This window comes from Zootoca vivipara, chromosome 13 (genome assembly GCF_965207765.1).
Source record: "Zootoca vivipara chromosome 13, rZooViv2.hap1.1, whole genome shotgun sequence".
In the NCBI taxonomy this organism is placed as follows: domain Eukaryota; kingdom Metazoa; phylum Chordata; class Lepidosauria; order Squamata; family Lacertidae; genus Zootoca; species Zootoca vivipara.
Window position 1 is genome coordinate 46,030,384 of NC_142596.1, and position 18,589 is coordinate 46,048,972.

General features: G+C 46.7%; 1 protein-coding gene across 2 annotated transcripts in view; it reads left to right on the plus strand.

Annotated features, from left to right (window-relative positions):
• Positions 1-18,589, plus strand: part of GRIN2A (glutamate ionotropic receptor NMDA type subunit 2A) — a 207,542-nt gene that overhangs the window by 115,426 nt on the left and 73,527 nt on the right. For both annotated transcript variants that reach the window (XM_060282391.2, XM_088656648.1), the window contains exon 4: positions 14,080-14,672. In XM_060282391.2, coding sequence (XP_060138374.2) covers positions 14,080-14,672 — 593 coding nt within the window. The remainder of the gene's footprint in view (positions 1-14,079; positions 14,673-18,589) is intronic.

Sequence of the window (18,589 nt, forward strand, 5' to 3'; positions counted from 1 at the left end):
TGTAATTCAAGTTAGGTAAAGGTAAAGGGACCCCTGACCATTAGGTCCAGTCGTGACCGACTCTGGGGTTGCGCACTCATCTCGCATTATTGGCCGAGGGAGCCGGTGTATAGCTTCCAGGTCATGTGGCCAGCATGACAAAGCCGCTTCTGGCAAACCAGAGCAGCACACGGAAACACCGTTTTCCCTTCCCACTGTAGTGGTTCCTATTTATCTACTTGCATTTTGATGTGCTTTTGAACTGCTAGGTTGGCAGGAGCTGGGACCAAGCAACGGGAGCTCACCCCGTCACAGGGACTCAAACCGCCGACCTTCTGATCAGCAAGCCCTAGGCTCAGTGGTTTAACCCACAGCGCCACCTGGGTCCCTAGTAATTCAAGTTAGTCATGCCCATTCTTGGCAGTGGGTCTACTCTGAGCAGGGCTCTAACTCCTCTTTTGCTTTTCACCTTCTTATCATCATCTACGAGGATGTGTGATGGTTTTGCATGTTTCTAGATCTCCATAACCTTTTAAAGGAGGTGCTTACTCCATTAAAAAAAAAAAAAAAACCCCGAACATATTCTGCACATTTGGTAAACTGAAAGCGGGGGAGCCAGGAGAGTTAAGAAGAAGTTTTGTCCTTAATTGTCAGCTTCGTTAAAAGCCTTCCGATTTCAACCCAAATTCCATCTCCCAACACTGTTTTCTTCTTCTTCTTCTCCTCAATTTATTGGGTTTAATGATAACCTTTCGGGAACAAAGAGCCTGGGGGATTTAATGTGCCGCGTCACCTCGAAAGGAAGAATCCTCTCCAATGCGGCGGGTAATTGAAAGAGGGTCTGGGTGCAGTTTGTGGCCGGGGGGGGGGGATTAATAGCGAGGATTTCAGCACCAAGACTCTTTCAAAACATCTTAGAGAGGTAATCACCCTTAGCCTTGCCACGGGGCGCCTTGCATCGATGTCCCTCAGGCATCAGCTGCCGCCGCAAGCCCTCGCTTACAATGAGCGAGTTAGCAGTGCAGAAGGAATCCTTTAATGCTTCTGGATTTATAAAATAACCATGGTTTCCATTCAAGAGTGGAAGGGTTGGATTCCCGCTCCCCCCCCCACTTATCCTAAGCTGCACCCAGGGCCGTATTTAGGTTTGATGAGGCCCTAAGCTGCTGAAGGTAATGGGGACCCTTTACATGTCCAGCTGCCCTTTGCCAACAACAAATTGCCGCTGTTTTGTTGTTGTTGAGTATATGCTATGCGGTAATTTATGGGCCTAATAGATACCTAATAGATACCAAGCCATTTGCCCATAACAAAATATGTATGTTATCAAAGTAATTGTTAAACTGAAATACAATTAAGAAGTATATTAATAGTGAAATACAATTAAGAAGAGAAGTATATTAATAGTGAAATAATTATTAAGCTCTAACTTAAAATGATTTTTTATTCATAACAAATTAAAAAAGGCAAACACATTGGCATTTGGCAATAACAAAAGTTCCTTTAGAAACACAATTTACAAAGACTCATTTTTTGGGGGGGGGGCAAGAATGGGGTCCTAAGCTATAGCTTGTTTAGCTTATACGTACATCCGACACTGCAAGAACAGACATTTGTGCGTAGTCAAGAGGTGGGGGGCATTTTTTTTTTTCAAACCAAGGGCGACGTCCTCTCCTGTGAAGCCTTCTGGGGGCCGCATGCCGGTGGCTGTTGTAGCGAAGCAAAGAATGGGCAGAGCAGCAAATGTCAGTTTCAACTTTTTGTCTGACTTCTTCCCTCTCACAAACCCAACTCTGTCCTTGATCCAGGCTAGCGAGAGTGGAAAGGCACATTTCACCCAAGGAACAAGCAAGGCAGGGTTGGTGAAGGATGTCGGCTGATATTCTTCCTTTCTTTCCCCAGACTTCCATGTCAATTTCATTAGAGTTTCAGGCATGTGTTTAAAAACATCTCGTACATTTGCCTAGAAGAACACAACATTTGTGGTCCCAAAGCACACAAGCTGTTTTTTTTCAAAATTTATTTAAAAAATGGGGGCCAATCCCTTCTGTCTATTCTAAGTATAAGGTTCTGCACTTAGGCAGGAAGAACCAGCTGCACAGATATAAGATGGGGGACTCCTGGCTTGCCTGCACGTGTGAAAAGGATCTAGGGATCTTGGTAGACCACACGTTTAGCATGAGTCAACAGTGTGATGCAAGAGCAAAAAAAAAAAGGGGGGGGGAGGAAAGGAAAGTTAATGCTATTCTAGGCTGCATCAACAGAGGTCCAGACCACTCCTCGGGCCACCCCAGTGGCAGGGGGGGGGGGCTCAGAGGGGGACAGCATGAAGAAGGAGGAGGATTGTGTTAATATTATAAGAATAAGATTCTGAATTGGATTAGAAAACCCGCCATAACTATGTAAAGAGGTAGGGAAATCCAGGAGGAGGAGAGTCGTGGAAGCCATTAATATTTTTCCTTTTTCCTTTTTTTCCTTCCCTTTTTTTCCCCTTTTCATATTTTTGCTTTTTTTTTATCTCCTTTTTTCTTTGTTTTTCTTTTTTCCAGTACAGTGAAGAAATAGCTGGGGGATAAGCCAATCCCCAGAGATCCTCCGCCTTTGTCCTCTCAGTGGCAGGGGGGGGATGAGGGGGGAGGAAGGAGGGGGGAGGTCAAACCCAGCTTAAAATGGACCCCTTTGTTCCCCAATACCCATGGGGCTCACTGGTGGCAGAGGTGGGCTTGTGGGTGGAGGGAAAATGAAGGGACAGAGTTTATGTTGTATACTTTGTATGTGTTTTCTTTTTCTAAAAATTAATAAAAATTATTCAAAAAACAAAAAACAAAAACAGAGGTCCAGACCAAGGGAAGTAATAGTACCACTCTTTCTGCCGTAGTCAGACCAAACCTGGAATATATTGTCCACTTCTGGGTGCCACAATTTAAGACATTGGCAAGCTCAAATGTGTGCAGAAGAGGGCAACCAAGATGATCAAGGATCTGGAAACCAAGACTTATGAAGAATGATTGAGGGAGTTGGGTCTGGTTAGCCTGGAGAAGAGGAGACATGGTAGCCATCTTCACCTATCTGAAGGGCTGTCACATGGAAGATGGAGCAAGATTGTTTTCTCCTGCTTGGGAGGATAGTATTTGAAATATACTCGGAGTCAAGAGTGAATTTCATGCTCTTTATTCAGCTCATAGTCATCAAGGAGGAGAAGAGAAGACGAATGGCTCTTTTCCCCAAACCATCTGCTTATATACATTATTTACACAATGGGCCTTGCGTGATTGGCTACTTCAGGGCTACACCTGTGGGCCAATTATATTATGGATTGACTTCTGCCTGCAGCCTGATTGGCTGCTCCTACAGGCCAATCAGGTAGCAGATTCACTTCTGCCAGCCGCCTGATTGGCTGCTCCAGCAGGCCAATCAGGTTGCGGATTCACTTCCACCTGGAGTTGGATTGGGTAGCTCCCGCTGATTCTGAATCCTATTGTTCTAGGATTCAGCTCAGTACATAACACCATTCAAACGAATGGCTTTAAGTTACAAGAAAGGAGATTCTGACTAAACACCAGGAAGAACCTTCTGACAGTAAGAGCTGTCTGACAGTGGAACGGTCTCCCTTAGGATGTTCTGGACTCTCCTTCCTTGGAGGTTTTTAAGCAGAGGTTGGAGGGTCACCTGCCATGGATGCTTTGGTTGAAATTCCTGCATTGCAGGGAGTTGAACTTGATGACCCTTGGTGTCCCTTCCAACTCTACAATTGTACGATTCCATGACTTGCAAACCTATCGTCTGTCATTTCTCTTTATTGAACTGTCTCAGGCTACAGTGAGACAGGATCGTGATGCAATCCTATGCATGTCTCTTCAGAGGCACATTATCTGGAGGGCAACTGGGCTTACCCCCAGGCAAGTGTGTACCGGATCGCACCTTCGATGGATCTGATTTTACTTTAGGAGTCCCTTTGCTGACCATCGTTTTCTCTTTTAAAACATTAACCCGCCACCGTCAGATTTACAGGGGGGAAATCTCTCTCTTCCTCACCTTGCCTCCAGTGCTGCTTGTCGAAAAGGATGAGGGCAAAAGCGGCTTTTCTTCTTTTGTAGTGTGATGCTACTCTCAACGGGATTTCGCGCGGAAGGGAATGAAATTGGAGCGGAAGGGAGGCAATCGTGGTGAGGGGGAGCCAAGGCAGAAAATGCTCATTTGTTAAATAAAAAGGTACAGGTACACAGGAGTGAGTCAAATAGATGATGGGAGCTCATCTTTGTTCTGCCTCTTTCTTTCTCCATGTCTCTCCAGATTTTAATTATCTGACCATCTGCATATTCTCTTTCCGTAACCTCAAAATGCATTTGTCCTTAGCCTGGGAAAATCAGTGGCTTGGAGGTTGGTGGGAGCCTACTTGTGGAATTTCTGACTTGCTTCCCTGTTCTTCTGAAGACCCAGTAGCCAATGTTGCAAATGCCATTGGTGATTTATTATTAATTATTATTATTATTATTATTATTATTATTATTATTAATTTATACCCTGCCCATCTGGTTGGGTTTTCCCAGCCACTCTGGGCGGCTTCCAACAAAATATTTAAACACAATAAAACATCAAACATTAAAAACTTCCCTAAACAGGGTTGCCTTCAGATGTCTTCTAAAAGTCAGATAGTTGTTTATTTCCTTGACATCTGGTGGAAGGGCGTTCCACAGGGTGGGAGCCACCACTGAGAAGGCCCTCTGCATGGTTCCCTATAACCTCACTTCTCGCAGGGAGGGAACCGGCAGAAGGCTCTCGGAGCTGAATCCTCCGTGCCTGGGCTGAATGATGGGGGTGGAGACGCTCCTTCAGGGATACTGGGCCGAGACTATTTTAGGGCTTTCAAGGTCAACACCAACACTTTTAACTGTGCTCGGAAACACCTGCACTAGTTGCCATTTCACCTCAATTCAAGGTGCTCACATCAGTCTTTACAGACCTAAAGTACTCAGGCTCCAAATACCCCAAATACCACCTCCTTCCCTACAGATCTTCTTGGGTGTTAAGATTGGTGGGGGGGGGAATCTCTTGGTAGTTCCCCTGCCCTCAGAACCTTTGTGGGTGGCAGCCTGGGAGAGGGTCTTCTCTGTGGTGGCCCCTCATTTGCAGAACTCCCTCCCCACAGAGGTGTGCCTGGCACCTTCATTAGACAGCTTCCAGGGAATGCTGAAGACACCCCTCTTTACCTTGGCTTGGGACACTCAAGGTGCATATGGGGGTGGAGACGTGCCTTCAGGTATACTGGGCTAAGGCCATTTAGGGCTTTAAAGGTCAGCACCAACACTTTGAATTGTGCTCAGAAACATACAGGGAGCCAATGAAGGTCTATCAGAATTGGTGTTATGTGGTCTTGGCGGCCGTTCCCAGTCACTAGTCTGGCTGCCCCATTCTGGATTAGTTGTAGTTTCAGATTGTATATCTGATATACAATCAGGTGTCAAGAGCACTTCCGAGCTAAAGGATTGCATGCGGCAGATGGTTAACTCTTTTTGGTCAAAGATAACACAGTCCCTTCTACAGCTCTGCATACCTACTGACCATAGCTATCAACTTCCGGATTTGAAAATAAGGGAGCAGCAGCGGCGCGGCACTGGAAGTTGCTTCTGTGCATGTCCAGACATGCACAGAAGCGACTTCCTGTGCCAGCTCTGCCCGATTTCCGGTGCCCAGATATGGGCAGAGCGGCACCGGAAATTGGTTCTGCGCATGCGCAGAAGTGACTTCCGGTACCAGGCTGCCCATGTCTGCATGTCTGTTGGGCACCAGAAATCGCTTCTGCGCATGCCCGGGCATGTGCAGAGGCCATTTCCGGCAGCCCTCGGCAAGCCAAGTGAGCAAGCAGCCAACTGAGGAGCCTCCCTGGCTGGCAGGAGCCGCTTTCTTATAAATCCGGGGGATTTACGGGATATTTTGCAATTCGGGATAACAGCGGGAAACAGATTTAAATACGGGGGTTTTCCGCAAAAAACGGGAGACTTGACAGCTATGCTACTGACACCAATTTAGCATCTAGGTCCATGCTCTCTGGAGCAGTTGGAGCCACAGACTAGACTTCTGCGACCTTCCTGTTGTGTTGACTGGGAGCTTAGCTCTGTTCTGGAGTTCAAAATCCTTGTGCCCATTAACTGCTGTTCTGTCATTCTAAGCATGCATGTCTTATGCACCTGGCTTCAGTAGGCAGATCTTAGTGTTCTCCAAAATCTCCAAATTTCAAGTCTATGCTGCCCTGATGTAAAATGTGGTTTTGCTTTGGGTGAATCGACAAAACCAAAATGAAACATATTTTCCAATGGGAAGTGCTTTCTTTCCTTTCCTTTTAAAAGCGGTTCAAGTTAAGCCTCTCTTTATTCATTCACAGCTTGATCAGTTTAATTTGGAAAGAGCCAGTTTGCCGGAGAATGAGGAATCTCTCTGCTATTTATACCTATCAGGGAATAATTATCGCCCAAGTTGCACACTGATTTGCTATTTAGTGGGAGTGTAGAGCAGCCGACTTCACCACTGGCACAAAAGACGTAAACACACACACACACACACACACACACACACACACACACACACACACAGAGAGAGAGAGAGAGAAATGGTCCCCGGCTAATTGTGCCTTCTTGCCTTTGCATCAAATCCCCCATTGAATGAGAAATATTGCAGAGCGTCGCTTTGCAAACACCCTTCCCAATTTGGAAATGACCCTCAGAGGTTGAAAAGTCCTAATGCGCTTGCTTAATCCCAGCCCCTGTTTCTTGCCTATTCAGTAATTATGTAAGGTAAAGGTAAAGGGACCCCTGACTGTTAAGTCCAGTGGCGAACGACTCTGAGGTTGCAGCGCTCATCTCACTTTACTGGCCGAGGGAGCCGGCGTTTGTCTGCAGACAGCTTCCGGGTCATGTGGCCAGCATGACTAAACCGCTTCTGGTGAACCAGAGCAGCACATGGAAATGCCATTTACCTTCCCGCCGGAGCAATACCTATTTATCTACTTGCACTTTGACGTGCTTCTGAACTGCTAGGTTGGCAGGAGCTGGGGCCGAGCAACGGGAGCTCACCCTGTCGTGGAGATTCGAACCGCCGACCTTCTGATCTGCAAGCCCTAGGCTCTGTGGTTTAGACCACAGCGCCACCTGCGTCCCGTTGTGTACACCATATTATGTACACTATATTAATTCAAGGATGGGGGAATTCTGGCCTTTCGTTCTTGCCTTCTGGACTCTCCTCAGCTGCACCCCTCAATGGACCTGCTACACACCCTCCTTGGTGGTTTTTGCCTGCTTAGAATGTCTCTCTGGATTCTAATAAGGCCTTTTGCTTTTTTGAATGCGGGATACCGAATGGTCTGTTAGAGTAGGTTTCTGTTAGAGTAGGTGGGCCCAGCTGGTTTCAGGCTTAGCGTATTGAAGAACTGGCTCATGAGAGAGAAGGAAAGAAAACTTTTTGGAAAAGTCCTAAGCATCTCATCCCTCCTGGGATTGGTTCATTTTCTCGGCTCTCTCTGCAATTAGTCTGCCTAGCCTTTTTCTTCTCCCTAAAAAAAGAGACAAGCACTGATTTGTTGTTTGGGGGAAATGATGCAGAAGGCAGTGAAATAATAATAAAAACAAACCTCCGATGGGAATTCGAAGTGCAATGCCATCTGCCTTCATTATGAGCAGTCAGAGGGAATTACATGCTATCTCCCAGTGGTGGAGAAATCTGATAAACAGATAAATTTCATGGTAAAGTTGGACCCTCTGGCAGATGTTAGTTGACCACTGCAAAGAAGGGAAAGGCAAGAGATTTGAGCCATCTAGAAATGGCTTGTTGGTGAAGGAATATTGCATATTGGGGCCATGTTTTAGCAAGGGAGAGAATGCCTCAGGTTGACTCCCTCCAGCCTGTCAAGAGTTAAGATTCCTCCCCCCCCCAACCACCATTTTTCATCCAATTATCACCAGGGCAGCAACCTTTAATCAATTGATTAACCAGCTCTGGTTGATTAATTGTTGGAGGCTATTAAGAGCAAATTCGAACCAGTTGGGCTGCAAGCTTAAGGACATGAGAAGTGATTTGGTCCCATTGTGCTATCGCCACCAGGAATTAGAAGAAATAATGTAATAAAGGTGGCCCAAGGGTGTTGAGTCTGATGGGGCGAGCTAGCTATCTGCTAATCTGGATGGGCCTTCTGATGTGTGATGGACAGGTCCTGGGTCTGCCTCCTGATGAGTGGGAGCTGGTGTTTCTAACAGCCAATCAGGAGGGGGTGGAGAGAGAGAGAGGGGGTGGTATTTAAGTTAGATGCTGATGAATAAAACCACATGTTTAATCAGGGTGGGAGTCTTTACTTGCATAATTGCAGGGGATGGGACTGGATGGCTCTTGAGCAGGCATCCCCAAACTGCGGCCCTCCAGATGTTTTGGCCTACAACTCCCATGGTCCCTAGCTAACAGGACCAGTGGTCAGGGATGATGGGAATTGTAGTCCAAAACATCTGGAGGGCCGAAGTTTGGGGATGCCTGCTCTTGAGATTCATTCCAACTACCCCATCTTTTGACAGCCCCAGATTGCTCCAGAGGAGATCTGGGGGCTGCCTTGACTCACCTTGGACAAATCCTATATCAGCTTGAATTGATTGATGATCTGGGATTTGCCCAGACCAGGTGCATAGCCCGACAGGCCTAAGAGCACCTGGTAAAATTCTCAGATGGATGGAGGGTTGTTGTTGTTGTTTAGTCGTTCAGTTGTGTCAACTCTTCATGACCCCATGGACCAGAGCACACCAGGCACTCCTGTCTTCCACTGCCTCCCACAGTTTGGTCAGACTCATGTTCGTAGCTTCGAGAACACTATCCAACCATCTCGTCCTCTGTCGTCCCCTTCTCCTTGGAAGGGTGGAGGGTTAGGACAGCGAAATTAGGGATGCAATTATTTTATTCCCAATAGCTAATGTTGTGAACTGTCACAGTGTTTGTCTTGCAGATATTTCAGGTCAGCCTAGAAATGTCATAAACTTTACAAACTTGTGTTTCATGGCCCCATTGTCTGCCACCTTTCCCCCCTATATCATTCTCCTGTGTGTATCTGCCTTAGGTGCTGGGCTATTAATGTTCCTACCACAATAAATCTGCTCCTCCTTAAGACTCCTTTTTGCTTTTTGCTGTGAGAGATTCTTGCCCTTGTGTTGGGCTGGGGGTGGCCCATTCTTTCTCTTCTACTTTGTTGTCGAGCATGAAATTTGAGATTTTGCAGTTTCCGTCCTGTGAACAATCAGAACATTTTCAGAGCAGAAAACCCCGAAGGTGTGTGCCAATTAAAGCTAATGCACACCTGCTCAACGAGAGGAGAAAAAAACCTAATTCATTTTTGGGTGAGCTGCTCTTACATTATGTTCCTTTGAGATGTCTGCTTTCATGAACTTCACACGCTAAAGCCAAAACGATTTGAGGCTTTGCGGGAACAAGTCCCAAAGAACTGCACAGCGCCTTTGCTGTTGTAAGCCTTGTAGTTAATGCAAATGATGGCAGTAGAGAATGCATTTACACACCCAGTACTTGGGCTAATAAATATCTGTGGTGGGTTCTGCTTAAAAACATGGATAATCTCTGCCTGGGATTCTGCTTCTTCCCTTCCCTTTGGTTGATGCTCTGCATCCTGTAATGCTCGTCTTTTCTCACTAGGTGCCGCTAGAGTTCTGCACCTAGAATCCTGGCCTTAATGCTTGCAAAGGGAAGCTGCCCATTTAGCCCCCCAAAGAGCTGCTCCTCCCAGAATTCTTCATGATTGAGAAGGACCAACTGTTGTAGTTCTTAAGCAGGAGAGCAAATGTAATGAACCAACAATTTTGGAGGTGGGAAGGAGCCAGAAAAAGAGTCTTTGCATGAGCTGACCATTCCACCAGCAAAGTACAGTGGAACCTCGGTTTATGAACACCTCGGTTTATGAATTTTCGGTTTACGAACACCGCGGACCCGTCTGGAACGGATTAATTCACTTTCCATTACTTTCAATGGGAAAGTTTGCTTCAGTTTATGAACGCTTCAGTTTAAGTACTCTGCGGACCGTCTGGAACAGATTAATCTACTTTCCATTACTTTCAATGGGAAAGTTTGCTTCAGTTTATGAATGCTTCAGTTTATGAACAGACTTCCGGAACAAATTGTGTTCATAAACCGAGGTACCACTGTAATGACAAAAAGTAGTAGGCTCTGTTATGATGAAAGACTCATACAGAATGCAGATAATGGAAACGAAAACTTGTGAGGCTCTAGCCCAGGGGTCAGCAAACTGTTTCAGCAGGGGGCCGGTCCACTGTCCCTCAGACCTTGTGGGGGGCCGGACTGTATTTGAAGAAAAAAATATGAATGAATTCCTACGCCCCATGAATAACCCAGAGATACATTTTCAATAAAAGGACACATTCTACTCATGTAAAAACAAGCTGATTCCTGGACCGTCCGCGAGCCGGATTTAGAAGAGCTTGCTTACCCATGCTCTAGCCATAGGAGTGGGCTCCCTGCACAACCTTTGTCTTCCACAAGGAGATAAGGCTTCCTGCAATAGAAATCCTATTTTCTCAATATGTAGAAGGGGACGAAGCCATGAATGGGAATGCAGCAGAGAAGATGGAACCAATTGACTCATCCCTTCCTTTCCCTTTCATAGACTGAGGCTCAAACAGCTGGGCTTGGGGCTGAATGATCAAAATATGGTTGACTTTAGCCTTCTGGCAATGAGGTGACGACAATTTCAGTAGGGAGAACTGCCACCCGCTTGGTTGTGTTCTGGTTCGATGCTGGAGCCTACAAGAAAAGATGCAAAGCTGGAAGACCACAAACAGCTCCAAGGGAGCGACATGATCCCCAAAAAGGTTGGGAGCAGGCCAGTGGTATAGATTCATGCTCTGCAACCGGGGGCGGAGAGCAGGCAGGGCTGGCATGCATTCTGGGGGCAGGGCATGCCGCCCACATGAACAGGGTGTGCGTTTGGGGGCGGGGGCGTCGCCCGTGGGGTGTGTGCGTGCGTGTTTTGGGGGCAGGGCGCACCGCCTGTAGGGGCATGGCACATTTTCTGGGGGCGGGCCATGCAGCGCGGCCAGGCGGGGACAGCCGCCATGGCGCCCTCGGGATCACGCACTGCCCGGGGCAGAGCGCCCCTAACACCCCTCCTTTGCTACGCCCCTGGAGCAGGCCTTCTATGCCTCTGTCTCTAGGCAGAGAGCCTAAAAGAGTCAACCCTTTGTCCTGAAGAGGGACATCTCTCATATGTTCCTCACATGTACCACAGCCTCCCTCCTGGTGCATTTCTGGACTGGTGATGTGCAGGAGAAGGCACCTCCTTATTCAGGGGAAGGGGGTCTTGTTTAGGTCGTGGTACTGGCCCTATAGACCTTGGTGGCCTGGTAGACCCTATAGGTTCCTCTGGAGCTTCTTGTCCAACCACCTCAAGCCCACTGGTCTCCCCATCTTCCACAGTCACCTCTGAGCCCCAGACCCAGCTCCTTATCTGGTGCCCCTGCAGCCTCGGATTCAGTGTCCGAATCACTGGCAGATAAATGGGTGGTGACACCTGCTTCCCCACAACAAAAGGGCCCAACACCCCCTCACCGGTTTATGTGAATCATCCTGTAAAACATTGCTCTTTCCCCAGCTGCCAAGCCTTTCACGATCTCGGATGAGTCACATAGGGGAGCCCACCCAATCAGAGATCACGCAATATGTGTGAAGATGCCACGATGTCACACGGCCAGTCAGACTGGGCTGCCTGATACCATCACCGAGTGCAAGCCTGGAAAATTGAGGGCAGGGATTCGCATTCTCAAAGGGAATGTGGTTTTTCATCCCTGCTGGATATTTTATGCAGGGGCCCAGGAGAAGGGAACTAGTTTTGACTCAAACGAAGAATGAGAGAAAAATAAAAAAATTCCTTCAGTAGCACCTTAAAGACCAACTAAGTTTATATTTTGGTATGAGCTTTCGTGTGCATGCACACTTCTTCAGATACACTTGAAACAGAAGAGTCAGACCCTTATGTATATACAGAGGGTGGTGGTGGGGGGTGGGAATGGGTGATGGGCTGATAGGAGTGGTAAACCTGTAGATGGCTGTTAATGACTGCTGATGACTGCAATTGGTCCTGCGGGGAAAAAGCAAGGGCTGAGGCTCTAAAGAAAGCTTGATCACACATAATGAGATAAGAATCCAATGTCTTTGTTCATCCCAGGTGGCTCCATGGTTTTAAGCTTGGTAATGAGTTCCAATTCAGCAACTTCTCTTTCCAGTCTGTTCCTGAAATTTTTCTGTAATAAAACAGCTGCTTTGAGATCTTGTATAGAATGTCCTGGGAGATTGAAGTGTTCTCCTACTGGTTTCTCTGTCTTGTGGTTCCTGATGTCAGATTTATGTCCATTTATCCTTTGGCGTAGGGTTTGGCCTGTTTGTCCAATATAGAGAGCTGAAGAATGAGAGAGTTGGGTATGTTTAGCATGGATAAGAGGAGACTAAGGGGAGATAGGATAGCCAACTTCAGATATCTTAAGGACTGTCGCATGGAAGATGGAGCAAGCTTGTTTTCTCCTGCTCCGGAGGGGAGGGCCTGAACCAATGGCTTCAAGTTACGAGAAAGGCAGAAACTGCCTCAGCCCCTAGGAGTTGGTGCCTATGCCCAACAGACCCTGCTTTTGCTGATAAAGAGCTAATTCCAACTTGCTCTGTGCAATTTCCTGCTGGCTCGCTTCTGTCACATCCTGTATCATTTTAATAGTGAGAGCCATGCTCATGGACAGAAATCCGTAAAGGAGCGAAATGGCTCAATCGGTGTGTAGTTTGACTCCGATTGATTTGTGTGTCATCAGTGAAAGGCCTCCATCCACCATCCACTCAATGACATCCTTAGTTGTGATTACTGCATTGCCGGGGGTGGGACTAGATGACCTCCTAGCTCTGCAGTTTTGTGATTCTAACACGGAAGCCACTTAAAGGTAATGGCTGGTTTCTACGGAAGGTTCCAAATCTCTCGAGTCATCTTGCTTCAAAGAAAGCGAGAGCGAGAGCGCGTTATGAGGCTATAGAAGAAGGATCCACAGTGCACACCGAAGGAAACCTTTACACCTTGCAATATCCCCTTTCTCCCTTTGAGTAGTCAGATTTCAATTTGAGAGCAAACACACAGGGCTAAACAGAGGAGCTGTGTTGTACTGAGAAAGTTAATTGCGCTCAGGACTAAATTGGTACCTGGTGTCCGATAAATGATGCAGCGTTCATTTTATGGTGAATATTGGGGGGGGACGCAGTCTGCGTTTGGAGAGCTGCTAATATAAACCTCTATTGTTGTGTGTGTTTGTGTGTATGTGAGAGTTACGCTTCCAAATGTCTGCATCTTCATAGAATCACAGAATTGTAGAGTTGAACGACAGCTCCGGAGTTACCGTATCTAGTCCAAGCCCCTGAAATGCAGGAATAACAGCTAATGTTAGGATATCACAGAACTTGGAAAAGCAAAGAAAACAACAACTAAAATGATAAAAGCACAGAGAAACTACCCATGCAAGGAATATGTCTGGGGCCTTTTTAGTGCAGGACACCAAGATTAAAAGGGGGCACAGTCAAACTTTGGTTCTTGAACAGCTCTGTTCTCGAATGGTTCGCCTCCTGAATGCTGGAAACCCGCAAGTAAATGCTCTGGTTTTTGAACGCTTTTCAGAACCCGAACATCCGGTGTGGCTTCTGTTTTGAGTTTCCCTATTGAATTGAGACTTCTGCTTTCAGTTTTTGGTTTCTGAACGTTTCGGAAGTCGAACGGTCTTCCGGAACGGATTATGTTCGAAAACCTAGGTTCCGCTGTACATGATAATTCCAGGAAAACATTTAGAAGAACTTTCTGATGGTAAGAGCCGTTTGACAGTTGAATGGACCGTGATGGACTCTCCTTCAATGGAGGCATTCAAGCCCCTTTCAGGGGTTCTTTAGTTATGATCCTTTTATTGCAAGGCTTTGGACTAGATGAACCTTGGGGGTCCCTTCAACTCTACAGTTCTGGGATTCTAAACCTTCCCTACAGATCAGTCTAATATTAATAAACTTCTCCCTTCCTTTCTTCCTTTGTAGGATGTGATGTCCACGTTTTTCCAGTTTGGGGCTTCCATCCAACAGGAAGCCATCATCATGCTAAAATTCATGCAATACTACGACTGGCATGTCTTCTCCTTGGTAACCAGCACTTTCCCCGGCTACCGAGACTTCATCAGCTTTATCAAGTACACTGTGGAGAACAGTTTTGTGGGCTGGGACATGCAAAACATCATCACCCTCGACACGCCCATCGGTGATGCCAAGACGACCATTCAGCTGAAGAAGATCCACTCCTCTGTCATCCTGCTTTACTGCTCGAAGGACGAAGCTGTTTACATCCTGGAGGAGGCCCGTTCCTTAGGCTTGACTGGTTATGACTTCTTCTGGATTGTCCCCAGCTTGGTTAGCGGGAACATGGAAATTACTCCCAAAGAGTTCCCTGCGGGGCTGATTTCGGTGTCCTACGATGAGTGGGACTACCGATTGGATGCCCGGGTACGCGATGGCCTTGGGGTTATTGCTACGGCTGCAACAGCCATGTTGGAAAAGTATTCATTCATCCCCGAGACGAAGACGAGTTGCTATGGACAGCAGGAGAACGGCGACCGGCCATCTCACAGGCTGCACAAGTAAGGCTTCCTCTGCTCATTTGTTCTTTTAAAAACTGTAATATCTGCAGCTTTTGAGATTTTTGGGGTGGGAGGGGGAAGCTTATCTGTGTAGATCAAGGGCGAGGAATTGGTGGCCCTTCAGATGTTGTTGGACTCCACCATTGGATTGTTGCAATGAGTTCTACGTGGGGCTGCCCTTGAAGACGACTCAGCAACGTTCGTCGGTCCAAAATGTGGCAGCTAGATTGCTGACTGAGGTTCTCTTTGGATCTCATGTAACCCTTGTTTCAAAATAAATAAATGAGTGGCTTCCAACAGATTAAAAACAGAATAGAACATCAAACATTAAAAACTTCCCTAAACAGGGCTGCCTTCAGAAGTCTTCTAAAAGTTAGATAGTTGTTTATTTCCTTGACATCTAATGGGAGGGCGTTCCACAGGGCAGGTGCCGCCACCGAGAAGGCCCTCTGCATGGTTCCCTGTAACCTCACTTCTTGCAGGGAGGGAACCGCCAGAAGGCTCTCGGAGCTAAATACTCCGTGTCTGGGCTGAATGATGGGGGTGGAACGCTCCATCAGAGATCCTGGGCCGAGACCATTTAGAGCTTTAAAGGTCAGCACCAACACTTTGAATTGTGCTCGGAAACACCTGCACTAGTTGCCATTTCACCTCAATTCAAGGTGCTCACGTCAGTCTTTACAGGCCTAAAGGACTCAGGCCCCACATACCCAAAAGACCACCTCCTTCCCTACATATCTTATTGGGTGTTAAGAGTGGCAGGGGGGGGGGAGAATCTCTTGGTAGTTCCCCTGCCCTCAGAACCTTTAGGGGTGGCAGCCTGGGAGAGGGTCTTCTCTGTGGTGGCCCCTCATTTGCAGAACTCCCTCCCCACAGAGGTGTGCCTGGCACCTTCATTAGACAGATTCCAGGGAATGCTGAAGACACCCCTCTTTACCTTGGCTTGGGACACTCAAGGTGCATATTTTTAGGATCCACAGTTTTTCTGTAATTATATGTTGCTTTAAAAGGATTTTAATATTGTGTTTTAATTGGCGTAGCCCAGCTTGGGACCTTAGGGTGAAGGACGAGTAATAAATTGTATCATCATCATCATCCTCACCATCATCCTTGACTATTGGCAGTGGAGGCTGGGGCTGATGGGATTTGGAGTCCAGCAACATCTGGAGAGCTGCAGATCCCCCCACTCCTAGTGGAGATTATGATGGTGATGTTTCATGCACCTTACTTCCTGATGTGGCAGGCAGCATTTCGCAGTGCGCATGGAGGTCAGGAGCTCCGATCAGATACCTGAGCAGTGGAACTCAAGTTTCGTTACCCTTTTATATCAATGAGGCAGCTTGAGGAACGAGTGACCAACCCACTTTCTGTATAGGGCCACAACTGGAGATGGCCAAAGGGTGATATTGCAAGCCCTTGTTTGAAACGCTTGCAAACCTTTCTCTTGGGGAGCTGTGGGAATGCAGACCCTAACTTGGGCTGTCCTTCTCTTTGCATCGTAGGAGACCTAATTGAAATAAGCCTCTCGCTTTATGAAATGTTGTTAGGGGAATTTAGAGTTTTTGTGTACAATTATTTTTAATGGCCAACTGCTCCGATAGTCAAGGATCTGTCGCTGCAGATGAAGCACATAATGAGCACATTGAGAAAGGGAAACAGGGTATTCATGAAATGAGTAGCTGCTCGATGAGTCAAAGTTGCGTTCAGAACATCGCAAAACTGTTAATTGAGGGCTGTTCCAAGTGACCTGTTTATTGAGCATTCGTTGTGATTTGTTTGCGGGGAGATTAGAGGACGTTGGCTATTTATTAAGCATTCATTGTGATGTGTTTGGAAAGAAGTTAGATGACGTGTCAAAGCAAGTGATATGACATGCTTTCCAGCCAGATGGGTGGGGTATAAATAATAAATTGTTATTATTATTATTATTATTATTATTATTATTATTGGTTTCTGGACTGTTGGCTGTGATTCTCCAGGGGTTTGACTTCACCCCGGGAGGTAAACTCCATTGTATCTCAAAAGAGACTGTAATGGCATGTGGTGGCTACTCACGAGTAACGACGCCAGGCTTCCAACTGTCTTTTAACAGTTTATTAAGTGCAAACTATGTACAGTGCGGAGCTACCAAAAGCATGTCCATGTTAGTCGCCCGCAGAATCCAGGAGTGCCCCTCTCTTGCTCCTCCCCCAGCATAGGAACTTCAAGACCCCCAAGCGCCTCCTCCCCTCTTTATGCTTGACCCCGCGACCGGTTGGGGGAGAGGAAGTAACGCCTGACCCCTCTCTCCTCCGAGCTGACCATTTCCTCTCCCTCCTCATTGGATGTCTTGCTGCTTCCTCAGCCGGAAGAGGTGGTGGAGGAAAGGAGGGGGTGGGGATCCCTGTAACCTCTGGCGGACCCTCTGGGAGTTCCCTGACAGAGACAGAGAGCAACCACCACCAAATTTTCTCCTGAGACCGAAGAGAAATAAATCATGAAAACCTGTATTCTCGTACATACACCACAACTTATAACAGCCCACACCTCTAAAACACATTCTTTTTATGTGACCCGCAAGTTAATTATAAACCTTTGGAACTGGTCTTTGATCTTCTGGAGAATTTGCAAATGAAATGAAGCTCCGCCGTCCTCCCGCAAAGGTTTCTTTATGCTTTGTTCAACTTGCCAGTCTTCATTTGTGAATCAATTCCCCCCCCCCCTCCCGCAAGGGCAATACATCACACTCTCTTGTACCAAGCATTCAAGTTCACAACTTTTAAGTCCTTCTAGAATGTGGCTATCGCCATACATGCAGCTATTAAAGAGAAATCCAATTATAGTAGTTTATCCACCAAGTCCTGATTCTCATTTAAATACAGATTCAGTTACACAAGCTCTGGAGACTTTGTGACATGCTGATGTGTAATTTTACTCATCTCATTAAATGCTTGTTCCCCAAAATTTACCACCTTGGGGCATGTCCACCACAAGTGCCTATAGCTGCCTCTCTCCCCACACCCTCGCCAGCACATGGATGACATTATGTTTATGCATATATGAAAGCTGCCTATCCCAGAAGCTGCAGTGAGTTTAGAAGGAAGCAGCTAAGCTGCTCATGCGAACAGGATACTGGCAACATGCTGCTCTTTTGCTCAGAGAGCTTCTGATTTGTTACTGCTCCGGGTTCAAAAATTATTTATTATTATATAAATGCTGTAAAATGTTATACCCGATTTCTTTCCCTATTTATATAATAACAATACATGCACTAAAAAGGTAAATGGACCCCTGACCATTAGGTCCAGTCGTGACCGACTCTGGGTTTGCGGCGCTCATATCGCGTTATTGGCCGAGGGAGCCAGCGTACAGCTTCCAGGTCATGTGGCCAGCATGACAAAGCCGCTTCTGGCGAACCAGAGCAGCACAGGGAAATGCCGTTTACCTTCCCGCTGTAGCGGTACCTATTTATCTGCTTGCACTCTGACGTACTTTCGAACTGCTAGGTGGGCAGGAGCTGGGACCGAGCAACAGGAGCTCACCCCGTCGCGGGGATTTGAACTGCCGACCTTCTGATCAGCAAGCCCTAGGCTCTGTGGTTTAACCCACAGCGCCACCCGCGTTATATAATAACGATAAATGCACTATATAGCTACAAATAAGTTACATTTACATTGACTTTCAGCTCTTGTAGAAACATATCCATAAATATTCACCTAATCAAAAAACCGCAATATCCTACTGCTCCCCAGTATAACATATCATCATATCGCTACAATATATTTTGTTCTTCCTATTATTAAACACCTTAATCTATGCTCCTGCATAATAACTTATTTTAAGATGTTCGGCTTCCCTCAAACAATGAATACCGGTTTGCTGAATCCTGTACTTTGTTGTTCCAACAGGAGAAAAGCAAACTTAATTTCTCAATGCAC